The sequence below is a fragment of the Tympanuchus pallidicinctus genome, unplaced genomic scaffold, assembly GCF_026119805.1.
Source record: "Tympanuchus pallidicinctus isolate F22 unplaced genomic scaffold, pur_lepc_1.0 scaffold3, whole genome shotgun sequence".
Taxonomy (NCBI): Eukaryota; Metazoa; Chordata; class Aves; order Galliformes; family Phasianidae; genus Tympanuchus; species Tympanuchus pallidicinctus.
In genome coordinates, this window is record NW_026294747.1 from 63873435 (window position 1) to 63900914 (window position 27480).

Sequence of the window (27480 nt, forward strand, 5' to 3'; positions counted from 1 at the left end):
TAGCTGATAGAGCATTGGGGTCAGCAATTAATGACAGTAGGTCTCAGCTCTCAGATTAAGATGTGTACAGTAGCCACGTAGAGTTTTTATGTTATCATAATGGGATTTTAGGCAACTGATTTGCTTGCAACTTGTTTACTGAGAGCACGCTTGGTGTCCAAAGTGACAGGGAGATGGCTTACACATTGCTAACCTTTCTGTACTTGGCTGATACCAGTTTTAGTTCATGTTGTACTTCATTGTGTATAAAATTGCCTTCGTGCTTTCATTAAGCTGCTACAGTCACATATTTGCATAAGCAGTGATAGAAAAACATGATTGTAAATGAGGCAGTGCTTAAACCCAGAGGGAATAATGCATGCTAGTCAGTGCTCAATGTTAAATTGCCTTCGGCCATTGGCCTCTGCCAAACTGACAGCTGTAACCTGAGGATGAGAAAGTCCAACTTCTATACGCTTTTGAACCAAATGTGAAGATAGTTTATATAATGTAAAGTATGTTTTGGTAGTGCTGAAAGCCACGTATCAAAATGTGGCAGTGTGTGTCTTAAGGAAATGCAGTGCCATAGATCATTACAGCAGTTTCCAGTATTCAACCTGCTGTGATTGCTGCCTTTGCTCCTGCTCTAACATCACACGTTGCACACTCTTCCAGCCACTCAACCTGCTGCTGCCCCAATACCTGTGGGTAGGGATTCCCATGTCCTTGCCTGTCTGACTTCAGAGAGGTGCCTTTGGTAAGACAGGCATAAACGTAGGGGTAAGAAACAGCAGTGTGGCTTAGATCCAGGTGCTGTAATACCTGCAAAGAGCAGGATATCAGATGCTGCTATGTAGTGAGCACAGCTGTGTTCTCCAGTAAATCAGACAGAGTTTTGCTCAGTTCCTCAGTTGTCAGTTTCTTATCATCTGCATAAGGAAAATGCAACTACTAACTTAGAAGGTATTTAGGATAAAGCATCATACGTTGTGGTACAAAGGAAGATAGCAGTAAAATTGTCCTTAGAGTTGATCTCTCTTTGAGAGGAAAAGAGGGTGAAGCATATAACAAACTATGTTATTAGAAATTATTTTAAACAGCTTAATTATCAGATGCCCTGAAGGAATCAAAGGGCATTTCTAGCAGTGTGAATGTTTTGTTATTTTCCTTTTTTTCTTTTGCAGAATAAAGAGTTTTTACAAGAGAAGATGTTACAGAGAGCACCAACAATTACTGAAAGATCCAAAAAGGTACTGTAAAGCTGCTGGGCTCTTGCTGCTACGACTACTAGTTTTTTAATGAGCGTGATTGTAGTGCAGTATTTCCTAGATATAGCTAGATGTTCTATTAAACATTTGAACACGCTGACTGAGGATGCATTTCTCCTTTTAAAACAAAACAACAACTCTAGAAGCAATCTCCTTGACCTGTCTGTTCTCTGTCGTTGTGCTGAACAGGTGAGGAGGGTCCCAGGATCCAGCGGGCGTCTCCATAAGACTGAGGATGGCGGCTGGGAATGGAGTGATGATGAACTAGATGAAGAAAGTGAGGAAGGCAGAGCAGCAATTTCACAGCTCAGGGTGGGTCCTCAGACTCCAACAGCTTTGTGTTGTGTTCTAACTGTAGTATGTTTAAATATGCCTGGCACGGGTCAAGCTTTGTTCTAAGTATGATACGCAGTAAGTTGTTGTTATCCCTCCCCTCAAGTTTGCAGCCAAACCAGAGAAAGCAGACTGAAGGTTGAAGTTCTTACTGATATCTTTTCTGTAGTCGTTCTGGGGCACAGCTGGTCTAATTCAAGGATGTAAAGCATAATTGAGAGCAGGAATTCAGTGTGCTCCCAGCTTGGCATGCTCATTCACTTGACCTTAGGTATTCTTTGTTTTTAAGGCTACTGTGTTTGAGGTGCTTTCTTCTGGAAGGGTCAGGAGAGATTTTGTCCTGCACTCTTCAAGATGGAACTGGAATCAGTGTGGCCTGTTCTTATGGCTGATGTCTGAAACAGAATTGAGTTCCTTACTCTCGGTTACACTGAGATCTATTAATCCCTGGTGGAAAATCCCATTGCATCCCTGAAGTTGCAAACAGGAAGTAGGTCTGGCACTTGAAAATCCCCTCCAGCTACACACCTTATCCCCACAACACATGCAGCCTATCCCCTAGGAACGCAAATGAGACATGCATAGTCTTCCTCCCTCTAGTCAGCAGTGCAGAATTTTCACTGTAGTGGCTTTCTTGTGTTTTGTGTTTCCTTCTCAGTGAAGTAGGCAGCTTGAAGTTCATTTCAGTTGTTCTGCTGAGTTCTTGAGGTAGGAAAGGGTATCTAGAGGAAGATCTTCAATATGGAAAAAAAAACCACATTGGGTTTTAAGCATTTATTCCTTAACAGCTTCCACTTTTCTCATCCTTCTGCTGGTGTGATCTATGTAGAAATTTAATATTTGAAGACATATTTAGTTCCTTTAGCATCTTTCAAAGTCATAGGTTTTTCAGATAGCTGTTAGTATACCAATTCCAAGTAATAATTTGTGTTAACAGCTATGTAACAGCTTATTTTAAGAGCTCGCTGTATCCACTCCTTCCTGCAGTTAAGAAGGATCTCTTGGTTCCTGGTGGGTATTACTGAAATTTTTTATAAGCTCAAGTCCTCTAAATCTCTCTTACAGACTAAAATACAATCAATCTGTAGGATGGAATACTGTAAAAAACCCTAACTATTTCAGAGGTTAATTAGAACCTGCTCTATCTTCTCAGAATCCTATCAACTAATCCCACTTACTGTGTTTTGAACAGTTCTTAGATGTTTCATTCCTTTTACACAGAAAAACACATGTTTACAAGCTCCTTTTCAAGTTACTTTGTTTTCTTGCTTTTCTTGGAGCTTTGGCACATTTCCTTGTACTACAGTCTTTTCTCATCTCTTTAACGACATTCCTGGCCTTCACTTTTGGACCCTGGGCATCTGTGCAGCCCAGAGGGAAAAGCACAGGAGCCCCTATGCACCTCTTCCATTTGATCCCCTTTTTAGACTTGGATCTAAATTGCAAACATTTGTTACAAATACTGTGATGTTATGGAGTATTAATTCTGTGTTCTGACCATATTTCAAATGCCACATCAATTCCACCTGCCTGTAATCCCTTCACAGTTTTACCGAATTGGTGAATAGTGTGAGTTTAGACTGTAGCCTTTATTTATTCCTGCTGCACCTGAGTTTTACTGCTGTCAGCCTTAAAGGATGGCTTATTGCCTGACTTTACTTGCTGAAGTACTTCACTACTATCCTCTATGAAAGCTTTTCATAAATAGTTTGTATTTGCTGTCAGTTTCCACTGTAGAGAAAAAATAAGGTGGTTTTAATACATAAAGTGCATGTTTTACAAATATGTTGCTGAGTCTGCACCTGAAAGCAGACAAATATTAACACTAAAAAAGTTTTCTGCCTGTGTGCATGTATATTTAAGCATGTCCCCTCCAATCATCCTATTTGAGCCTTAAGTAAATGTATTCTAATATTTCTCTTATTTCCATTCTGCCTGTTCATGCTTTTTCCTCAGTTTACCTCTGTTTGCCTTTTATCTGGGCTGGTTAGCTGCAGGGCAGGGCTTGTGTCCCATGCTTGTCTGTCCAGTGTCTGACACACTGATCTTTTGGACAAGCTCTGAGTTATTCCTTGAGGCACCCGGGTGCTCTTGGATGTGAACTTTCTGCCTGAGAGAACAGCACTAAAGCTGTGGCCTGCAGATGTGGAGCATTGCTGTTTACCTCTGGGAGCAATGCCGTATTTTTCATCTTTGCCTGGTCGCTGTCAAGTGAAGGCTTAACACATCAAGATGGATTTCAGCCTTTACCCTTCCAGGTTGGATTTCAGCGTTTACCTTTCCAGCTGCATGACTTCTTTTTCCTGACACTGTCTGCAATTAGTCACTGTGAAGGAGCTGTTCCTTCTCCTTCTGTCCAGATGGCTTTTTGCAAATTGCTATTCTCTGAGTAAGACTATTTCTCTAGTGAGATGCCTCTGGGTCATACATTACAAATTGTCCTGACCTGTACTGGTTAAGTCATTGGCATTGGCTGTTGCATAAATTGCCCCTTGTTTAGTGGCATGATAACTTTTGTTCCGTCGAACTCATATCAGGCTGTCTTTTAGGCTCTAGGTGTGGAACACTCATTTTGTTAATCCCAGTGTGGACCTATCTAATCTCTGTACAGTAATTGGACCTGTTAGAAGCCAAAAATGCAGGCTATCTTAATTGCAGAGCTTTTCAGGAATTCTTGGCAATTCCTTTCTGTCCATGTGAAATAATTGATGCTTGTTGTCTTTGTTTACTGATAAGCAAAGATTGACCACATTGCTTTGACTGCACTTTCCTTCCCATTACGCTGATTTTTGTTCCACTGCTGAACTTGTGCATAGCTGTCAGTTTTCTGCTCTCTCCCAGGGAGAGCATAGCATCATGCAGAGTCCAAGAGCAAGGAGAAGCAGGAAGGAGATTTCTCTATGAAGCAGCATATATAAGGCTGTTGTTTTTTTCTCAAGACTTTGTATGGTTTAAGCAAGTTAGCTTGCAAACAAGTTCTCTAAATATCAGCAAAGGATATGTTTCCTATGGCATTTTATAAAGCAGACTTGTTTATCTTTTTCTGTGAGATTTGGGTAGCTTAGAATGGACCTTGCACAAGCAGTTTGAGTTGATCTTGAGTTATCTTGAAGAATGCTTGATCTTGATATTGGTTAACAATTAGAGCAGCTTATGTACTGTGTACCACTGTATGCCAGCTATAGCTCCTGAGACATGACTGTGTGTTTCTGGATATTATAGTGTGATTAGATTGCCGCCAAATTGTGGCTTTCATTTCATTGTACATCTAAATATCTATGTGTAATTAAAAAAAAAACAACAGTAAGTTTTATACATTCAGTACAACTCTGACAAGTCCTAGTTGATAAGTGTAGTTTCTGTCAAGGCAGTGACAACCTTTTCTTGTTTGTTTTTTTTTTCAGTCTCCCAGAGTGAAAGAACCTGTACAGAATTCAGAGGTAAATATTAAATGTGAATGTCTTCTCAAATATGGTAGCTTCTTATTATTTCTGTCATAAATACACTGAGTAGGAATCTCTGCTCAAAACTGTGAAATAAATCTCTAGTAGTATTTGATTGCAAACAAAACTTAATTGCAGTTTGTAATCTGCATTCAGCTGTGTCCTGTGCTTCTTACATTAGGAATATTAGTATATCTTATCTTTCAGTGATAAAGACTGCTTATTTCCTAGAGCATGTACTGTGTCTTTCCTTTCCCTACTTGTTCTACTTTCATCTGTTTTCAACAATTGATTATGAAGGGAAGTCTCAAGAAAGACTGCAGATCTTGTGGTATAATTTTAAGCTAACTCTGAAATCAAAAATGAACCCATAATCCATTTGGGATGAATGTCTCCATTGTGATACATCCCTTAATATATATTGTGGTTTGAAGATCTAATTCCCAGGCTTTAAGCATCCAAGGTGAGTTATGTTTCCTACATAACTGTGGAGTGAGTTGGAGGTCGCACTGCAGAAGTGCCATCAAGTTTCGAGTTCTTTGGCCATCATGCCAAAACCAATTATTCTGTTTCAAATATCTGGAGTTAAGAACAACAAAAAGATTAAACTTTAACTCTCCTCTCTCTCTCCACAGTTAAATTGTGTATACGTTTTCTTGATAAGGGACTATCTTTAGTAAGTGCAGTCCCAAAGAGTTTGTTTTATATGCTTTGAAGAACTGGTGCCGTGTAGAAAGGTAGTTTTCACTTGAATACCTAAGTGCTCTGACTCTGACCTTTGTTTTACAAACATAAATTATTGATAGATGCTAAAGTGCCTTACAACTAGCAGAGTTGCTCTATTCTGTCTGGCTAGTAGGATGTATAGGTAGGCTCAAGTCCAAACTCTTGAGTTATTCTTATTCAGACACCTTTTGCCTACAGCTATTCCCATCGGCTGAGCCTTCAGCTCCTTCACTCAGTGCTCCAGCACAGGCACCTACTCAACTACCTCAGGCTGCAGGACCACCACCTGCACAACCTCAGGCTGCTGTACCTCCACCTAGTCAGGCTCCTCCAGCAGCCCCAGCAGCAGCTCAGGTAAGATCAGTAACCTTTTGTACTGCCTTTCAGCTTTACACTTCACCATTCAGTTTGAGACATGATGAAATGAAAGAAAGCCTTGACAGTTGCTTGTGTGGAGTTGCACGAGTGCTGCTGTTTACATAGAAGTGACAGCTGGCCTGGTAGCTTGTAAAAGGAAGACAGCTAATGTGAGCTCAGCAGTTCTTCTGGTGAAACTTTCACTGTGGGTGAGCAGTGGTTTATGTTTTTATGCCGTTAAGGGAGTGCAGTGTTTGCTTTAAAGTAAGGTTAAAGGTAAGAAGGGAGAGTAATTTCAGTGGCAGCTGCTTGTTCCTGGTGTTTGAGGACAAGTTTTTAAGGTGCACCACAAACAGGTTCTGATTCTGTTTGCTCCATCATCATTGCAGTCTGTGGGATTAGAATGGAGAGAAAAATGAAAGGAAGAAACTAGCACTTGTAGGTTCTCCAGGCATCAAAGGAGGGACAGGGGACCTAGGTTATAACTGTCTTCGTAGTAGTCAAAAATAGCAGAGAAACTCTATCTTTGGGGAACTCTAAATCTTGCGGTATTTTCAAGCAAATCCATTTCAAGCTGAGAGGGAAGAATTGGGAATTTAAAAGCTTGACAAGCCCACAATTAATTTCTAACTGTATCACTACAAATTGTAGGTTTTAGTTCATATAGGCAGACATGCCAAAATTGGAAAGAAGCTCTAACTTGTGTTAAAAAAAGGCCAAACTAAATAATTACGGCGATGCTTGGAACGTTTCTTGTGGTTAAGCACTGCAGAGTGTGCCAAACTCCTGAGTGATGGCACCTCTTCATAAAAGACACTAATGTTCGTATTTGTTGATGGGCAGAAGCTGTCTCTGTTGGATGGGTCCAAGGAAGCATCACCCACTGGCAGATGCAGGGGGAAGAAACTTGGCAGTGTTGGTCAGAAAAATAACTTAGACTTGCTCCTTCCTAGAAACATTTCATTGTTTTGTTTTAGAGAAGGAGAAAAGATACGTACATCGCTTCACTGCAGTCAGCTCATGTTCCTGTTTACAAAACCATTAAAGACACTGCATTAGTCATTAAACAAAAACAGTGGAGATGAGATCTGTCACATTCTTGGCTATGTTAGAAGTAGCTTTAACGCTTAAATCAAACTTTCACATCTCCTGGGGGGGGGGGGGGAAAAAAGGCCAGTATTTAATCCCTGAATTCTTTGCAGCAGTTGAAACACCAGAGCAACAGTGAAGGCCAGGACTCATCAGTTCAGTAAATTGATGTTGCCATGATGGCCTCAATTAAAGTGCTTTGATTTTCACTAGTAGAATATCCTGTTCCCTGCCACTATGGCCCAATAGCTTATTTATTGGTAGTTTGTCCTATGTTGAACTTTATGGTGTTCTTCCTTATAGCTTTCCTTGGGTTCTTGTAGCTTGTTCACTCCCTTTATGCAGACCTCTATGCTTTCTATAAACTTCTGCTTATTTTCACTGGTAAAGCTTACAGCTTCAGCAGATCCCAGACTGTGGTCAGTAGCTCTGAGCTGCATTGGTGACAGAAGAGCACCAACAGATGGAGTAGAATATGATTCTGAAACAAAGGGTGATAATTTTCTCTCGTGAAAAAGCAGACGATCTGGATGAAAGAAAGAACGTGGTCAAGATTTCTAGGCTTAAATTCTCAGCTAGGCTTTGTCTGTCCTGTTACTGCAGATTTAAAATCCCTGGCTCAGCATGTGCAGCACAGATAATTTGTACAGAGAAAGAACAATTGACTTTTTTCAGTTAGAGTGGGTTTTTGGTTGCTTTTTTTTGCGGAGTTTGATTAATAATTAATTCTTCACTGGAAGTATCACAAGTGCTATAAAGATGGATCTTTCCTACTGGAAATCTGCTGCTGAGCAATATAAAATGCTTTGACTGCAGGTACCAGTAATTACTCAGAACTAATTTGAAAGTGAAAATAAGTAGCTAGATACTCCTAAAGTCCCCAGTTTCACTAAAAAGTAATTGGGAGTATATCCTAATCTACCAATTAATTTTTTTCCTGTGTACTCTTCACAATTGTATCACATTTGTAAGTCAGATATTTGGGGCAGAGATTAAAATGCAGGAGGTCGCGAAGTGCCTGATGAGTGGCAGGCACTTCATGATGAGGATGTGTGCCTGAAAACCTTAATTTTTTGAGGCAAAACAAGCACTCTCTTTACAGTTAGCATCTACTCTGAAGTTTCCTGCTAATTTGACATTTCATAAAGTTGTGTAGTATTTCCTCTTCTAGAGACAATTGCAGAGAACATCCTGATTTACTATTTAAGCACAGAGCTTTCCCATTTCATTCTGTCTTGATTTTCATTGTATTATCAGGACTCCAATCATGAGTTAAATGTTTATTTTTATTCATAGTTGATTGAGTCTATTGCTAGTTTTAATGCTGGAGAAAGGAAGCATTAGTCTGTTTTAAAATAACATAATCCTATTGCAGGCCCCACCTGCCCCTCCTGCAGCTCCGGTACAGGAAGATACAAAAGTCCCCATCAGCCTTGTGCTAAGGTTAAGGTAAGGACACATAACTGATCTCTTATGTCAAAGTGAGTCTTTGTAGAGAGGGACACTGGAAGAACTCTGTAGTGCATCTTGAGTGCTCCTCCAGTTGAAAAGCCACGGCCATGTATTGTTTGTCAGCTTGGATCTATTCACCGTCTGAAACTGGGACTAAGAAAAGCAGTTTTCATCTCATTGGCTTCTCCAGTTTGACAAGAACTAGGTTGAAGAAGGTTTTGATACTTGAATACATCTCCCTAAACTCTGATAGTCCGGGAAGGAAGCTGTGTTCTCCAAAAGAGGGTCAGGGATCCAGGGATTTTGGCCATGTGCCTCAATAGCCAGATAATCCAGCGCAACTTCAGTCGGCTAGACATGGGTTCTGGGTCACGTCCCTGGAAAAGGCAGAAAAATGGTTATAAGTGCACTCTACCATCATTTCTCATTTAAGGAATCTGCCTCTTGCTTCCATGGACATCTTGGTTGCAGATGGGCACTTGGTTGGTTCTTCTGAGCATCGTATCACAGTTGTTCTTGGGTGGCTGCATCCACAGAATGAGAGTGCTTGCTTCCTCTGAACGTTGTGCTCCAGGGACAAAGCTGCTCATAGCTATGAGTTGCTGACAGTGGAACAGTGTGGCACTGTACCAGAGAACTGACACTCACATATTGTAAACTTCTGCCCACTCCATGCTCTGTGAAGTAGACAGAAATGGTGTTGAGAGCTTGGCTTCCAGACGCACAGCCGAGTGAACGGTTTCTGCCATTCAGGGAGGAAAAGCATAGTGAACTTGAGTTTTCTTCACAGACCAATTCTTTGCTGGTAGCACGGTGTTCTCTTGAACATTGCTTAGAGCAATGAAATGTTCTCTTCCATGTAACGTTTTCTTCTTCCCACAGGAATTCAAAGAAAGAACTCAATGATATCCGATTTGAATTTACACCAGGGAGAGGTGAGCTGGTGTGACATTCCGGTGCGTGAGGGTGGTTTGGTTAAAGGGACCTTTTGTGTTTAGTATTGTTCAGTTGAGTGTATGGAGATGCTGTGAGATTGTCTGCCTCTTGTGCCTTCCCACAGGTATTCCAAGGCTTGACTTATGATTGAGCTGTTAGCTCAATTGAGCACTGCAGCTAAGAGGCCTCTCATGTAAAACTGTTACAAATATGACTGAGTTACAGCCATTCCATGCATTTTAGCTTGCAGTCTGGAAGCATAGCTCAGAACTGAATTACTGCACTGCTGTAAGCGATAGGCTGGTTGACGTATGGAAGTGTGTGGTTTTCCCTTTTCCCTTCTGTGACTTTTGATCCCATATTGAAAATGAATAGCTAGAAGAAGAACTGATCTGAGAAGATAGCAATGGAGATATTACAGAATCACAGAATGGCCCAGGTTGGAAGGGACCTCAAGGATCATGAATCTCCAACCTTCCTGCCACGTGCAGGGCCACCAGCCTCCCCATTTGATACCAGACCAGGCTGCCCAGGGCCCCATCCAACCTGGCCTGCCTTGAACACCTCTAGAGAAGGGGCATCCACAAATTATTAGTTTGCTGGGCTTTCCCCTTCCACGTGAATGATCTGTCTCCCTACCAAGTCACCCTTTTATTGTGGAGTAGACATACAAGCCTGGAACTTGCCTATGTAAATGTCTGGCTTGCAGCAGGTTGTCCTTTAGGCTGCCTCACTACACATTGAAAGACACCTCTTCAATAGGGTGTACTTAAGGAGTGCCCTGAATTGGGTGAGTGGACTTATTTTTTTTTACTGATTTTGAAGGGAACATCTCAGGTGGTTGTGAAGGCCAAGGGCTCTGAAAGTTTAGAGTAGCCTCAGGATTTGCCCTTACAAGAATAGGGGAAAAGGAGCAAGCCTGGAACTGCACAATCATTGCAGCTCAGAAAACAGAACTTTTCCAGCTCAGTACAGACAACATTTTTTGGTCAGCATTAGAAAAGTTAAACTTGAAATGAAAGTCTGCAGCTTGCATACACTGTCTCATGTAAATAACATTTTTGCTGTTTATTTTTTTGTACAAGCTTCTAGATTTCTGTGTGAGACCTGTGTCAGCTGGACAGTTTCTTTTGTAAGGTAACCAGTTGCTGTGTTTCTTCCCAACAGATACTGCTGATGGTGTGTCTCAAGAACTAATTTCAGCAGGGCTTGTTGATGGCAGAGATCTGGTAATAGGTAATTATCAATTGTTTCTTCTGCTCGAAACATTTCAATCATTTCTGCATCTTTAACATGACCTGATGAGTGGGTGCTAGGAGAGTTTCCATGGCCTTGATTCTCTACCCCAGTGGCTCTACGAAACTGCTGGTAATTCCAGTGTGCCTAAATATATTTAGGCAATCTTTGGTTCACAAGAATAGGGTCTAGTTGAAAGGATTACAAAGCAAATGTTCCCTGTAATGTGAAATGAAAGTTAATCAATGTATTAACTAAATCAATCTCATCTGACTTAGGCACTGCCAAATTGCTTCACAAGCCTGTACTGCTGATAGGTTCTGCACAAAGAGAGGTTTGGGACTGGAATCAGCCAGGCTTTTTTGTTTTAAGGCAGGCTGTGGAAGGAAGTATGAAGCACTATTGCATGCAGTGCACTTGGGCTAAGACAACAGCATGTGTTGCTGCTGCACTCAAGTGCATATGAATAACTACATCTAAGAACAGCTTCCTAAATAAACATGCCCCCTTTATGCAACAGGTGGGATTTAACTGCTAACAGCTCCCATATATTTCAGCTACAGAAAGCAAAACTGTTCCTGCAATATCTGGAAAGGCTGCTAGTGCAAAAGTAAATGGGTTTTCAGGCACATTTGGAAAATTGTTACTACTAATTAGACTTTGAGGGGAAAAAGTACTTTTTCAAAAGAAGCACTGTAACAAAAATCTTTAGATTTAAATAAACTGAGTCTAACAGAGGCCAAAATTTTTTGTATCATTTTAAACTGTTCTAAGTTCAACTAATATAAAGAGACCTTATGAGTTTGGGATGGTTTTTCTCTGGCCAGAACTAATATTTGCCCATTTTTCTTGTGTGATTTCAGTTGCAGCTAATTTGCAGAAAATTGTGGAAGAGCCTCAAGCCAACAGATCCGTCACTTTCAAACTGGTATTTATTCCTGTTCCCTAATTGAACAAGCTGTCACTTGCAAAGATAAAACATTGCATATAGATGCTTGTGGTGTCTACTGTGGGCATCTAATGCATGCACTCTAAAACCTCCTTTCCAAAGCTTCCTACTGGTTGTCTAATAGTAGGCAGTGCAGGCTCCCATCTTGTCCTCTGAGCAGGACCTGGCTTAAATAGCTATGTCAGATGATGTGCTAACATGGAGCTTCCCTTGCCCTTGCCTGACCTGTAAGCGTACAAAAATGTTACAGAAGGGTGTTTTCTGGGTCTGGAAGTTACACAGGCTTGGAAATGGCAAAAATATGTCAGGGCAGGTAAGTGGGCAAAAATGTCAGTGACTCCTTGAAGGAGGAGAGTGTCAGAGAAAGAAGAGAAGGCTGATGGGGAATACCAAAGGCAGAGAAGAAAGGCTAGAGGAGGAGAGATAACAGCAGATAGTGAAATGCATAGATAACTATACTGATAAAGCAAGGGTGTAACCTTTTTATAGGCAGTGAAGCCATCAGTTATGTTACTTTTGACCCTTTCCCTGAATAAGCTATTCTTTTCTCCCTGCTTAGTGCATGTATCCCTAGCCAGAGCAGATACTGGCACAACTTCAGTCCCAGCTCTTCTTAGCTCAAAAAATCCCCCAAAACAAAGCTCAGTTCTAACTTTGGGTGATGCTGGCTGCAGTGCAAAACTGTCTTGTAACTGCTGCCTCCATAAACTATGTCTGTTGTACCTCATAGTGATACTAAGCATGGTGTGAGTCATGAGGCAGAGCATGTGTGTTGCTATTTGGATCTCTGTTCCTTGTGTTCCAGGCATCTGGTGTTGAAGGCTCAGATATCCCCGATGATGGCAAACTTATAGGATTTGCACAGCTCAGCATCAGCTAAACAATGGCCCCAGGAGATGATTCCCAACAGAGAACCCACGTGTGCATATTTGTAATGCTTCTGTTAGCCTAAAAAAGAACCACTACTGCCAAAGAATTGAACTACAGCCCCCTTCCTAGAAGCTTTAACATTCTCCTTAATAGGATCACAAACCTTCCTGAGATTACCGATGGCGTTTACACCTTTTGTAAACAAGTCTCATGTTTTTGTATGTCATCTCAAACATGCAGATCCAACATGTCATTGCCTGCATGTTCATGTTATTATTGCCTTACTTTAAAGAAAAATACTACTGAGTACGAAGCGGGGGTTCCACTGCTCTGATGATCTCGCCTAAATGTTTGCTTACATGTGGTTTCATTTTTTTCACTTGCTATTTTTGCACAAGTTTTAATACCGAACAGATCTTTTGTTTTCTTTTTTACCTGCTTCTCCTTCCATCTGAAACACCAGTGTACATGTTGCTTGTGTCACCTGGAGTGCTGAGAAATCTGCTTCTCTTCAGCTGTCTTTTTAAACTGCTGGTTTGAACGCTTGCAAATGAGAAGGCAAGCCAAGTCTTAACCCACAGGAGGGAGAGCCTTCTTCCCTTGTGTTTGTGTTTTTGAGAAGTTCCTCGACTTCAGAGTGTTAGAAGTCAGCTTCCCTTTGTAAACTGCCTTAATTTTTTTTTTGTTTTTTATCATTTGGGTTCTCTCCACATGAGTGCCAGGCGTGGCATGACGGCTGAACCTCTTAATTTACGTTAAGCAGTCCTTCCTCAAAACATGTCTTTCAGTCTACATCTTTAGATGTAGTTTGTTCTTAAAGCAGAGCAACGAGGCACTGCTGTCTGGAAACTGGTCTTGCAGATGATCAACAAACTCACCACTCACAGTCAGAGGGAGAGGAGATCTGTGTCACCGCGTTTGGAAAAGTCGCGTGTGGGACTGTTCTTGAGAGCCAGTCTGCTGTGCCTGGCTGTGCGAGTCCTCCCTGACGTGTTTCCAGTCCCTTGCAAACTGGTACCCGTGGAACCATCCCTGTCGTGACTTACAGCAATAAAGAATTGCCAGCAGAGCGGCATTACTGGGCAAGCGAGCGCCGGGCTGCGTCCCTCCTGCACTGAGCGCTGGGGTCGTCAGCCTTGGCGGCGGTCCGAGCCTCCGTGTCTGATCAGGATGTCACCACAACCCTGTCACACGTACTTAGGTCTTCTTTCTATGTGGAGTTGAATTGGAATTTCTACAGGAATAACATAAATTATACTGGGAGTTTGATAAGAGGCGCTTGTAATGCAGTACGTGAAGAATAAATGGTGTTGATTTCTTCTTTTCTTTCTTACAGTTTCACAGCTGGCTTTTGTAAATGCTGTTGGCTGTGGAGTGTTTTCTACACAGCAATTGTAAGCCTGTAACGTAACACACAGACGGAAACGTGTTTGGTTTCCCTCAGCCAGCAACAATGCAGAAACAGAGTGTTGAAGCAGAATGAGTGGGTTCAATTAGGACATTTTTTATTTCTGAGTCTTCTGATGAACAATCTGTATTTATATATTTTTCTTGATGAGCAGCTGCGGAAGCTTCCTAAGTTGTGCATGTTCTTTTTGTACTGCCCGTGTCCCTTTTAGTCTGTAGGTGGGTAGTGGATATGTTCCCATAGGTGCTGCCAAGTGTCTGCAGCCCTGTTGCTGGTGAATGAGAAGGAGATGCAGAGGAGGAGAAGGGTCTGAGAGTTGAGCAGAGGCTGAGCTGAGCAGAGGCTCTCAACAAGCTGAGGAAGTGGATATCAGATGTTGGGGAGCCGGTGGTGGCTGGGTTTGGCCAAGTCTGCATGCGCATGCATGTGCCAGCTCTTACACTTCTTTGTGTTACTTGACATGGAACACTCCCAAAGGCTTCCCCCAGTGAGCTTCCTGGCTTGGGAAGAGCAGGCTGGCATTCTGATTGTTTGTGTCACCCCATGGGAAATAGGAATGTATTGCAAACTACTAGGATGTGGAGATGAGGCAGTCTTGGTGCAGCACTGCTTTTCCTTTCTGCCTGCATGCTGTGGGGGACTGCTTGTTGGTTTGCATCCTGGTGCTGAGAAAGGTAGGACTTGAACTGCCCAAATGGAACAATGCAGCCTCTATTTATTAAGTTATTCCCCACCTTCCTAAAGCCAGGATGTAGAGCGTGAGCTCACACTAACCTGAGGCTCCTTAGTTCTTTATTGGAGAAAATGGGTAAGGAAGAAACTGATGTCACTTGCTCTGTAGTTCTCCAGACATTTTGGGTAGCAATCCAGAATTTTCACTTGGGCTCTTACAGTGCTAGACAACTGTCTTTTCTGATGTTGTTCCAGTAAGTGCCAATGCTGTTCATAATTGTTCTTCAGTGTCATGAATTTGTTTTGTTTTGGTTTTTTTTTGTGGAAATTTCTGATCCGAACCTGGAAGCAGGTGGTAATTTTAAGTTTGTTCCTACTTTTAAGGACAATGCTCTGTTAATGAAAACGGATCCTCTTCACGACTTTGGTGTATTGTAGATTATAATGAAAGATGTAAAATATTCAGGCTTTTTTTTTTCCCCCTTTTTTTGGACTTTGTATTTTACTGCATGTCTCTAATTTTTAATCAATAAAGAACAAATTGTCCGTTGTCACCTGTGTTGGCTGCGTGGTTTATGTGTCTTGGGGAAGGGGTTTGGGTGGCATTGCACAGCCTTGGACATTACTCTGGGGTAAGGGTCTGGTTCTCCTCCAGCCTCCTGTAAAAGCAGTGCCCAGCCCAGGTTCTCCCGTTATTTTATCCATCATAAATATAAGGAAATATTAGAATATCCCGAGTTGGGCTTCTGGGCGCTTTTGGGCACCTATGGAGACCCTCACAGAGCCTCACCTGAGGACAAATGCTGCTCCTACCTCAGGGAATAAGCTGAACAGAGCTGCTCTCATGTTCACAGTGATCATTTTAATGCATTTTGAGCTGAGGTTTGACGGACTTGCCTAAAGCAACACTTCTGTATGTCAGATTTCTACCAACCATGTGTGCCTTCCCCGTAGCTCTGCATGCAGCCCACACCAGGCTGTGAGGTGGTCAAGAAGGCAGAATCCCACGTGTGCCTTGCTCTTGGTAGCACGGGGAAGGAAGTTGTAGAAGGAAATGGGGCTTCAGCGGAGTGCATCCAACCAGACACCTTTTCTCCAGCTCTGCCATCCATTAGCATTGCTCTGTTTTCTCCCTTAGACTTCTGCCAGCTCTGCAGAGCAGTGTTTCAGCCTCTGAACTTTGAATGGAACTGATGGGAGCAGCTCAGCATGTCGGCAGATGCGGCACCTATGACTGATGTGGACAAGAATCCCAGTATCCTGGCTGTGGCAGAGATGTGATCCAGGTTCCCAAAACAAGGATTCTCCATGCTTTCCTTTGTAACAGATACCCCGTGTTTGTGGGTGGCACAGAGATGATTAATGTATTACATGGTGTACTTAGGACAGGTAAAAACATTGGGTGTCAAGTCTATCTGGAAGAGACGTTACATATTTGTAGTGCCTGCCTACGTCTGCAGAGTTTATCTTGAGATTAAATATTAATTCCAGTCCTCGGGAAAGTCTGTCCCAGCTCTGTCCTCTTCCAGACTCAGCTCACAATGTCGGGCATTGGGGAAAATCTGAAAGCAGCTGGTGAATTTGGGCCGTTTCAGAGACGGCTGGTGCTGTTCTCTTTGTTTCCGTGCCTCAGCCTGGCCTTCCATCAGTTCTGCCAGCTTTTTATGGTTGTGGACGTGCCTCATTACTGCAACACGGACTGGATCCGTGCTGTCGGCCCCAACCTGACAGAGGAAGAGCAGCTGAACCTCACCCTGCCCCGGGATGCGAATGGGGACTACGAGCAGTGCATCATGTACTCGCCTGTGGACTGGGACCTCGACTCCATCGTGGCATATGGCCTGAATGCCACAGAGAAGTGCAGCAATGGCTGGGTGTACCCCACAACACAGCCACCATCCCTGCTCACTGAGGTCTGTATGTCCTTGTGATGCTTTGGGGATGTGGGATGGGATGGGAGCATCCTGTGCTGTAGGTTGGTTGAAGATGAAGCCGGCTGTGGTGCAGCTGGGCTGAGATTTGCACCAGGCATTTTCTGGGGAACGCTGCCTCCATCTCTCAGATTGCAGCTGCGGTCCTTGTGAGGTTGTGTGATCTTAATGGCCATTGGGGCTACTGGAAGAGAATCAAGGAGTCATGGGCTTATAGAATGCTTGGATTGGAAGGGACCATAAAGCCCATCTACTTCCTACCCCTACCGTGTGCTGATTGCCCTCCCACCAGGTCAGGCTGCCCACGGCCCCATCCAGCCTGGCCTTGAGAACCTCCAGCGATGGGGCATCCACAGCTCTCTGGGCAGTGGTGCGACAGAGATAATAGAGACTATATCCTTAGGACTGGGGTCTCTGCTCCCAGGGGCTACAGTGAGAGCCTGTGCAGCCAGCCCATGCCCTCTGGGATCAGAAGTGCTGCTCAGTTGCAAAAGCAGCTCTGTTCCCTTCCCGCAGTTTGATCTCGTGTGTGACAGGAAGAACCTGAATGACATCTCACAGTCCGTCTATATGCTGGGAATGTTCCTGGGAGCCATGATCTTTGGACTCTTCAGTGACAGGTGAGGAGACACAAGCAATTGCCCAATCTCTATGCCAAAACAGCAATGTGTAGGGTAGCACAATGCTCCAGTTCTGGCTAGCCACAATACCCTGTGTATTTTGTCACCAGCTATCACAAAATTATAGTGACCCTGACCAAAGTCCTCAGATCTTGCAAAGTCATGGCCAACAGGATGGTCCAAAGAAGGGCACGATGTGTGGGAACTGGGACAACACTGAACTTCACTGCCCTCAAGAGAGGACATGTGTGAATGGTTCCCAAATTGCTGGGTATCCCTTTGGGCTCTCTGTGGTGCCTCTCTGGATTCTTAGAATAATCTTAGTTGGAGGGACCTTTAAAAGCCATCTAGTTTAACTTCCCTGCAATGAACAGGGACGCCTACAACTAGAAGAGGTGCTCAGAGCCCCATCCAGCCTGACCCTGAATGTCTGCAGGGACGGAGCATCCTCAGCCTCTCTGGCCAATCTGTGCCAGTGCTTCCCCACCCTCACTGAAAAACACTTTTTTGTTATTACTGTTTCCCCTTATGCTATCACAGCACATCCTGCTAAAGAATCTGTCCCATCCTTTCTTACAGCCCTCCTTTAGATATTGAAGGGCTGCTCTCAGGTCTCCCCAGAGCCTTCTTTACTCCAGGAGGAAATATCAGCTGTCATCTTCTTCCTCCACAGGTTTGGCCGTCGGCCAGCCCTCTTGATCTCCATCCTCCTCGAGGGTTTGTTTGGTGTAGCAATTGCCATTGTGCCTCATTTCTATGTATACTTGGCCTTCAGATGTGTCGTGGGGGCTTCAGTGTCAGGGATCATGATGACCTTGCTGGCCCTAGGTGAGTAGGATGCCCTTCCCTAGAGCAGATAGATGTGGCCTCCCACGATGCAGTGGAAAAGGTCTGCAAGGAAAAAAAACCTCATCCTGCACATCTTGAAAAACTCCCTCCCAAACGAATGCCTTATGTTTTAACACGTCCCCGTGCAATAGCTCAGACTGGCTTTTTTTGCCCTGTTTTTCCTCAAGGCTGAGAGGACAGCATGGGTATAAGGGGAGGTAATGTAGCTCATGAAACTCTGCTGACTTGTGTACATCTGATGTCTACACTCAGCTTCTGAAGGGACCTTCTTCGGGGGAAACAAATTGCTTGGATAAGGGGAGATCAGTCACATTGATAGCTTTGAATCTTTGTTCTTTCCAGTTACAGAATGGGTTGGTGTCTCCTATCGACCACAGGCAGTTCTTCTTTCTCACTGCTGTTTTGCTATTGGACAAATGATTTTGGCTGGCTTGAGTTACGGTATCCCAAACTGGAGGTTGCTGCAAACTGTAGGATCTGCTCCTATATTTATCCTTTTCCTCTTCATCTGGTAAGTGGCAGGTGGGCAGTGAACTCCTTGCAAATATGACAGATGCTGGAGGGCCTTCTGCAGAGCTCAGCACATCTCCCTGAGCCACGCACCACTGAGAGCAGCAGCTGCTTTCATTTGGGTCCTCAGATGTGGCCTCAGTGCCCTAAATATAGGGCTGGGAAGCCTGAGCTGAAGCCATGTTTATACTCCTCCATCACACATCATGCATGTTGCTGGACCTGGTGGCAGGGAGATGGACTATGAGGAAGCTGAGCAGGTCACAGTGCTGTTTTCTGCTCTCACCTCCTTGGCAGGGTGCTACCAGAGTCAGCTCGCTGGCTGGTGACAAAAGGCAAAATAGAAGAAGCTAAGAAGTACCTTAAGAAGGCAGCATCCATCAACAAACGCACCATTCCTCCAGAACTGCTGGACCAGGTACAGCAGTGGCATGCCTTGCAGACCCACAGACCTGCCTCTGTGCTTGCAGCCCTGGGGCAGCAGGATTAAGCCAGTAAATAAAGACCTGGCAAGATGCTGGTGTTTCCAGTTCAGAAAAGAGTTGTGGAAGATTTGGGGTCATCGGGGAAAGAGCTTTCCATGCATTGAGGGACTGCTTAAAGATGGGTGATGCATAACTCTAGCTTAAATTGACATGAGACGTGGTCAGGGAGGAGGGGCCTCTTCTGCTGAGGCTCAGCCTGCAGCATTGCCAGAGTTCACCGTGGGAAGAAGAAAGGAGGAACCCAAATGCTCCCCTTACTTTTCTGCAGTAAAAACTTCACCAGTGTCGAGGGTGAGCATGAATCCTTGCTCTGTGGTTTTCCATGCCTAAATATCCTAAGAGGGGGTTACCCACCTTTCCGATTCACGCACTGTACACTGGCAAAATGTTCATCCCAAGGAACCCCTCTGATTCCAAACTCTGGCTCAGGACACCCAGTCCCCAGGCACAAGAGCCCAGCCCCACTGGGCTGCCGTCCTTCCCAATACAGCTGTGGTCACCTCCATGTCCTGCTGGGGTTGTCTTTTGTCTTGTGCTGGAGAAAGAGCTAGCCATAGGTTTCCTCTGTCTGCTCTGACTCTGGCTTTCTGATGTTGAAGCTGAAGGGTGAGACCCAGACCAAGTCTGGAAGTATTCTGGATCTCCTTCGGAAGAAGCACCTCCTGAAGGTGACTTTAGTCATGTCGTGTGCCTGGTAAGTCACCACCTGGTTCTTTCTTTCCTAATTTCCATGTGAGAGAAGAAGGCCTTGAGGATTACTCAAAAATTCTCCTCATGTGGCTTTGGGATGAAATTGATGGTTATTTCTATTTTAGCCTATTGAAGATGCAATGTAGAATGTACAAGGCATTTAACAGTCCCTGCTTCGGCAGTCCTGTGGTACTGGTCTGGTTTCATGTCCCTTGAAAATCCCAGGGCATGGTAAAAATGCTGTCAGAGAAGATCAATATTATATTTACTCACCAGCTGTTCTCTACACTTAGTGCTACTCTGCTCGGTTTTCAGGTTTGTTAACAGCCTGGTATACTACGGTTTGAGTATGAATGTAACTAATTTTGGCCTGGACATCTACCTGACACAGCTTGCATTTGGAGCAGTGGAAATCCCAGCCCGTGCTGGTTGTATCTTCATACTACAGTGGTTTGGGAGGAAGAAATCCCAGGGTGGTCTCCTTCTGCTAAGTGGCCTCGTGTGTCTGATACTCACTGTCATCCCTGAAGGTGAACAAGCTTTTCTTGTCTCAAGAGCATAGATTCTGATGCAGGAAGCCACCAAGTCCTGACCCTTCCCTTTCTAGTGCATGTCGCATTGTCCCAACCAGGCTGGATGCAGTTCCACATACCTGTCAGGGTTGATCTGAACCTGATACCACAGCTACAAAGGATTTGGCCATGCACCCAAGGCCCACTCTGATCAGAAAAGATTTGCCTGCTGACAGTGATAGGAGAAAGTAGAGCTGAACTTAATGGGCTCAACTGGCAGTGCTGTCCTTTCCGCAGGTTGGTGGTGAGGTGAGATGGATGCAGGGTGCTGAGGATGGCCCCTAGACTAGAGCTGCTCCACGGTCCACATTCTGACACAGTGGTGATGACTTCCTTTAGGCAAAATGGTTGTCACCATGAGACCCAGGCTGTCATCCCTAAGGTGTGATAGCCACCAATACTGAAGTAGCAATCTCCCCTTCTCCTCTCTCCTCAGATCAGCCTGTGGTGATCACCGTCCTGGCCACCATTGGCAAGTTTACAGCCTCGGCCTCATTTTCATCGTCCTACATCTATACTGCAGAACTCTTCCCCACCATCATCAGGTGAGGTTTCACCATGTTTCATGGCTTCCCTCCAGCAGGGCCAGCCCTCATTGCAGGAGTACCAGTTGTGGCAATCTGCCATGGGTAGTGGTGGTGGTGGTGGTGGTGGGACAAGAAGCCAGTTGGGCCTACAGCCACGGTTGGTCTCTGTGCTGGGGCAAGAAGGGGGTGCCAAAGACGTCCCCATATTCTGTACCTTCACTGAGGGTACAATGCAGACATGGCTGAGGAGGAATGCACAGGATTGTGTACAGAGAGAGCCAAGTCCAGCCTGTACCTCTCACCGTCCCTCACTCCTACAGGCAGAGCGGCGTGAGTCTGTGCTCAATGGTGGCACGGGTGGCAGGGATCATCGCCCCGCTGATCCTCATCCTGGAGCAGTACCACAGTGCCATCCCCATGGCCATCTACGGTGGCACCACCGTGCTGGGGGGGCTGCTCTGCTTCCTGCTGCCTGAGACCCGTGGTGTCGAACTGGCAGATGGCACAGAGGGAGGCCAGCCCACAGCAGTGGTGAGTGATTGGCAGCCCCCATGCTGCCTCCTCTTAGTCAGAAGGTGAAAGCGGGACCACGGAACGGCCCTTTGGTGCTGTGTGGGCAGGGGGCAATGGCTTCTTTGACGGCTTTCAGCGATTAGAAAACAGGGAACTGGGGTTCTCCACTATAGTGGATGAGTAGGATGCTGGTGGTGATCTGCCCATAATGCAACCCAGAAGGGTATTTCAGACCCATGGTGGTCATCTCTTAATTCTTGTCTTTGTGAAGTGAAAGGGCTCCAGGAGTGGTGGGTGCTTCCCTTGGCGCTCCCTGCTCTCCCCAGGGAAAAGCCAATGCCTTGCTGCCTTGCTCTCCAGCTTTCATCATGGTTTAGCTCCCAGGTCCTCATTCCCTATAGGACAGTGTGGAATTGCAGCCCAGTACTTTTGTTAGGGGAAAGGGTTCCACCACTGGTCACAGAGTGGATGATGTATGGGAAGCCAGGCTGCTCAAGGCTGAGTGCCATTTGCCTAATTGGAGAAGACTGTCATCAAATCACACTGTGCCATGCTGTTAAGTTTTTTCTGTTCCATTAGGTCCATGGAAATGCCAGCAGCAGCCCTGACAAAGGACACGTGAACGTAAAAGATGCTGGCCAAGTCAGTGAGAACACAAAGAACACTTACTTCTAGCTGGGCCTACAAGCAGCTGTAATTGAAGGCCACCTGGTGCTCTGACACTGCTGAGGACAGGCAAAGACTCCATTCATGGCACCTCTCCCACTCAGGCAGTGACTGCCAGTTCTTGTCATTCTTTGTCTTTTTTGCCTTCCTGCACTCCCCTCTATAGCTTCTCTTTGGGCACTGCATGCTGTCTCACATTAACAGTGCTCTCGCTGGAGAATGTGCTTTTAGTTTAAGGCCAAAAGAAAGAAATCGGAAGCCAGAATAGATGTGATATTTTCCCTCTCCCTTTCCTGTCCCATCTCCAAGAACATGAGACTGTGAAGTGAGACACCTGCCAGAGCACTGAAGAGACCAGCAAAGAAGTACTGTATTCAGTGAGGGGAAAGGCAGCGCAGATGCAGCACTGAAAACCATCTCACCTTGCTAGAGGGATTTCTCTGGACTGTCTAGCATGGTTTTCTCACCCTTTTTAAAAATGCTCCTTAAGGTTTTATCCTTTTTTAAGATTTGAGATAATCAGCTGAGGAAAAAAAGAGGATATGATAGAAGAAACAGGAAACAGTGAGCAAGGACGCCTCCCCTTTTCTCTTGCTATGCCCATATATATTTGAAGGATGAAGCCCAGAAAGTTCTACAGTGGTGGTGCAGCAGCTTTCACTGCACACTGCTGAAAGGTTTCTTTCTTTCTGGTGATGCTGAGAAATTTTCAGATGAGGCATTATTTCTTCCTCATTGTACCTACATGCTTTCCTTGGAACAAAGTATCCCACAGATGTGTGGTTTGCTGAAGACAACATTCTAATAAAATCAGTGACATGCAGCAGTGTCCCACCAGGAGAGATTGGCTCTGGTGTTACCTCTCTGCAGCACTGCTGGTCAGGGGATTTGATAAGTTGTGGCTGAGATGCTCTTGTTCAGTGGGTCTGAAGATGGAGGTGATCCGTCCTTTGATTGAGAACTCTTTCCTTTGCAAAGGCTGGTGGCTGCCTCTGTCAGTGTATAACCAGTGAATATTAAGACGTTGTAATTATGAAATAAACGAGAGTGTTTGGCAAAGCAGATTATGATAACAAAAAGAGGATAGAAAGCTTACCCCTATCCTAGGCTCACTTACAAAACTCCAGCAGAGCAGATCTCCAGAAGAGATCCTTCCCCACTGGTAGCCAGCACTTAAATGCTCTAGGAGTGGTGCAGCCAGGCTCCAGCGCTTCCGGCAGCACAGGTGAATTGCCTTCAGCTGTGCTCCTCTGGCTGGCTCATGGCTCGCCTCAGGTGATCCATCAGAGGTTCAGGCCGTGACTCAGCAGTTCCCATACACTCCACCCCTTCACAGCATGAACCAATGGTCAGGTTAACTAAAGGGTAAGCTTTCCCTAATACAGAGATCCCCATGTATCGTGATGCTTATTCAATTTCCATCGCGACACGTGTTGGTACAATTCAAGACAAGTGGTGATCAGTGAATGTCCATATTTGTTTTATGGGCCAGTGCTCGATGATACTACTGGAGACATGCAGTTGTGAGGTGCAGGTCTGTTCTATGTTCCATCAGTCCCACGCAGACCATCACCAGGTGTTACACCTGATCTGACAGCAACACTGGAACACTTTGATGGCATTTCATTCCTTCCGGTGATCCTGAAGGCTCACAGACTCACGGGGAGTAATACAGATATTTCAGAGGTACCAGGAGGGGAAGGTCTGCTCTCCAGGGCAAGATACAGGCTGTATTTCTATCCTGGGTCAACACTTCTGCCTGTACTGGGGCACGTCCTGGCCGCCTGTACCACACCTTCTGGCCGGATGTCTGCAGTGCATAATGAGATCAGGCGCCAAAGGAGGTGTCCTGATCTGTCACAGGGACACGATGGGGGTCCCTTTAGCAATGAAGATTGGAGTGTTGACCACAATATCAGTAGGCCATGTACCTATTACTGGAGGGACTACTGAGCCTCCCACCTCCAATAGTCTCCCCCAAGGTGCAAGTAGGCCACACCACTTGGGTCCTACCTGCACCTTCCAGGGCCATTTTATTTTATGGATACCCAGCTCTAAATTCTCAGGGGCAGGGAGCAGAAGATTATTTTCGTTACCAATCTGGGGTCTTACCTGATGATCAGTGCTCGTAATTTGGATCCTAAGCGGGGTGGCCCATGTCGTCTGCAACATTCTCAGGGCACTGGGTCTGCTGTCTTGGGATCTTTCATTCAGGTTCCGCAAGGTTTCATACAGTCCTTTTGTTCACCCCTGCAGGGACTGGGAGTCTGTCTTCATAGCAGCCTTAAGAATACCGTTATAACGTTTGATGAGGCCTGCCTCTGTTGGATTATATGGCAGGTGGAATTGCCATTCGATGTTATTTTCTTCTGCCCAGCACTGTATAGGTGCATCAGTAAAATGAGTCCCTTGGTTGTTCTCGATGACTTCAGGTGTCCCGTAGGCAGACATCAGTTTAGTGAGTGCCTTGATGGTATATGCCTGGTTAGCTCTCGGTACTGGATAGGCCTGCACAGCCCACTTGCAGTGTCAGCGCAGGTCAGGGTGCATCTTGCCCCCTTGCAGAGGAAGGAGCCCAATGTAATCGACCTGCCATTGCTGGAGAGGACTGTGTCCCCTAGCAAGATGGGCTGTTGTTTCGGGCAATGATCTTGGTCTCATTGCAATCCTGGCATGCCTGGACAATATCAGGTAGTTGTATAGACAGTCCCCACGCTTTAGCAACTGCCCACATTGTCTTTTGTCCAGCATGATGTAACCAGCGGGCGATGTTCTCAGATGGTGAATTCTCAATCCATCAAACTCGGGCCAGCGCGTCAGCTTCATCATTTCCCAGTGATGGTAGGGGCTGATGACCAGAAACATGGTAGACACATACAGTCCTGTGTTTGACTGTATTCCGTATGTCTAACCACATGTCTTTGCCCCAGATCGGTTGGGCATGGACAGTCCATACCTGGGTGGCCCACTGTGCAATCCAAAGAGTGAGCCCCTGGTACACAGCCCAGCTATCTGTGCAGATGTTCGGGATACCATCAGCGGGTTCCTTGGTTATAACCATCCACACAGCTCGCAGTTCTGCCCATTGGCTGCTCTGACCATCCCCCTCGTCAAACCAGATTGTCTCGGTGGAAGGATGGTATGCTATTGCTCTCCACTTGCTTGGGTTGCCCTTGCTGGACCCATCTGTGTACCAGGCATCTTCAGGGATAGGATATTTTCCCTCCTGAGTGGGACTCTTTTCTGGTGGAGCGACCAGTATTTCTTTTGGTGCATCACTGTGATACGTAACTGGGCCTAGGATTCTCTGGATTTCTTCTTTCAAGGGTGATGAAGACAGACTGCTCCTTTGGCTGAGATAGGCGACCTACCATGCCACTGTTTGTGCTTGGGCAACCCCTGTCTTAGGAAGGTGGGTCAGATCTTTCACCCACCCCTGAATCGGCAGAGTGGTCTTGACTATAACTGCAGCTGTTCGAGTTATTGGCTCTACTGCCTGTAATGCCAAATAGGCAGCCAATAACTGTTTCTCAGTCATACTGTATCTTTCTTCTGCTCCGTGCCAAACCTGAGACCAGAAACCAATGGGGGGTCCGAACAGAACTCTGGCATTGCTACAGGCCCCAACCGAAGCCATCTTGAGTAATGTGAACGTCCAACTCAGCTGGGAGAGTAGGATCGAATATACCCAATGCCTGGGCTTGTTTAACTGCAAGTTTTGCTTACTGGAAAGCATCTTGTCCTGTTTTCCCTCAGTCCCATAGCTGCCCCTTTTTTGTGAGTCTATACAGTGGCCTTAGCAGCTGTGCTAGGTGAGGTATAAAGGAATGCCAGTAACCCAATATACCTAGAAACTCTTGCAGCTGCTTCAATGTTGTAGGGTCTGGGAACACCTGAACCTTATCTGTGACAGCACTGGGTAGTACTTTGGTCTTTCCTGACCAAACCACCTCCAGGAATTTTACGGACAGGCCCAGACCTTGCACCTTTTGGGGATTTATAGCCCATCCCCTCTGTTGTAAATAGGTGGGGAATGAATCTGCAGCCTGTCCTACTGCCTCCAGTGATTCAGATGCCAGCAGCAGATCATCAGTATAATGATATAGGTTAATATCATCAGGTTTTCTCCAGTCAGCCAGGTCACGCACCACTAGATTGTGACAATACGTTGGTGAATGCACGTATCCCTGTGGCAGGACCTCTAAGGTCCACTGCCTGCCTCCCCACGTAAACGCAAACTGATCTTGCGATTCCTCAGCAATTGGGATACTGAAGAATGCATTTGCTAGACCTAGGATGCAATGATAGGTTATTGCATCCAATTTTTATCTCCCTACTCAATGTGTCCATTAGGGAGGACATATTAGGTACAGCTGCATGAATAGGCAGTGTGACCTTATTCAATTCTCTGTAATCCACTGTCATTCTCCATGTGCCATCCGACTTTTGCACTGGCTATATGGAGGAGTTATATGGGCTATGTGCAGGTCTTATAATGCCCACTTTTTCTAATTCCTGCACCGTTCTTGATATTTCATCCTGCCCACCCGGGAGCCTACATTGTCTAACGTTAGTAATCCTGCATGGTTTCGGCAGGCAAACAGGCCCATGTTTTGCATGGCTTCTTAATACTGCCTGCACCGCCTGGATACTGATACATCTTCATCGAAGTCTGAACTCTCCCACGGTTGTCTGGAGAGCCAGACCCCATAGAATATCTATGTCCAGGATGTATTCTTGGACTGGGGCAATAGACACCTTGTACTCCTGGGGTGAGAGACACCCAACCCCCAATTTTAACCATGTTTGGGTGACAGGAATAGTCTGTCCCCCAAAACCACCAATCATCACTCTGTCCACATTGAATTTCGTTGAATCTCTGTAGATAATTGATGTTTCTTCTCTGGTGTCCACTAATGCCATAACTTCCTAAATGTTTTTTCGGGACCAATAAATCGTTAATTCTACATAAGGCCTCTGGTCCCATCTGGAGGCCCTAGGGGGACTAACATCCCTCATCATGCCATGAATTGTGCTAGGGCCAATTTTTTTCCTTCCGGTGGCTCAGGCATTGTGGCCCAAGATACCTGAGGTGGCTTTTTTTTTTCCTATTAGGAACAATGAAATCTTCTAGGTTCCATGTCGTCATTGGCATTCTTTCTATAACCCTTACCCTTGATTTCTTAGGGCAGTTCTGAAATTTTTGATTGTCCTTTAGTTGTCTCCAGAGCTGGAGAAGGACATGATTGGGCTGGCGGTCAATCTTAGCAAATTGGACCCAGCTTGAATTAAATCATTAAACATCTGTTTTCGGGAGACCCTTATGGGTCCCAGTTGAGGAGCTCGAGTAGCGGTCATTTTGGTTTTACTTACTGGCAGGACCTCCGCTTCCTCCAATG

The 27480-nt window shown here is 45.2% G+C and overlaps 2 protein-coding genes across 23 annotated transcripts in view; both read left to right on the plus strand.

Annotated features, from left to right (window-relative positions):
• Positions 1–13968, plus strand: part of OXSR1 (oxidative stress responsive kinase 1) — an 86693-nt gene extending 72725 nt beyond the window's left edge. The window contains exons 10-18 of the mRNA XM_052693337.1: positions 1164–1229; positions 1437–1559; positions 4985–5020; positions 5948–6103; positions 8571–8644; positions 9530–9582; positions 10751–10819; positions 11683–11747; positions 12574–13968. Of these exons, the coding sequence (XP_052549297.1) occupies positions 1164–1229; positions 1437–1559; positions 4985–5020; positions 5948–6103; positions 8571–8644; positions 9530–9582; positions 10751–10819; positions 11683–11747; positions 12574–12648 (717 nt within the window). The 3' untranslated portion in view covers positions 12649–13968. The remainder of the gene's footprint in view (positions 1–1163; positions 1230–1436; positions 1560–4984; positions 5021–5947; positions 6104–8570; positions 8645–9529; positions 9583–10750; positions 10820–11682; positions 11748–12573) is intronic.
• Positions 13969–16213: 2245 nt separating this feature from the next.
• The window catches only part of LOC128085239 (solute carrier family 22 member 13-like), a 59713-nt gene continuing 48446 nt past the window's right edge, over positions 16214–27480 (plus strand). For 13 of the 22 annotated variants that reach the window (XR_008208850.1, XR_008208853.1, XR_008208855.1 and 10 more), the window contains exons 1-9: positions 16215–16631; positions 17166–17269; positions 17943–18097; positions 18461–18629; positions 18926–19046; positions 19713–19807; positions 20119–20333; positions 20812–20920; positions 21223–21433. Coding sequence is in view for 15 of the 22 variants with exons in the window: in XM_052692337.1 (XP_052548297.1) it covers positions 16260–16631; positions 17166–17269; positions 17943–18097; positions 18461–18629; positions 18926–19046; positions 19713–19807; positions 20119–20333; positions 20812–20920; positions 21223–21433 (1551 nt within the window). In the remaining 7 variants the exon portion in view is untranslated. Of the gene's footprint in view, positions 16632–17165; positions 17270–17942; positions 18098–18460; positions 18630–18925; positions 19047–19712; positions 19808–20118; positions 20334–20811; positions 20921–21222; positions 21464–21994; positions 23124–27480 lie in introns of those variants that run through there. The other 9 variants (XM_052692338.1, XM_052692341.1, XM_052692339.1 and 6 more) reach the window with 5 other exon arrangements.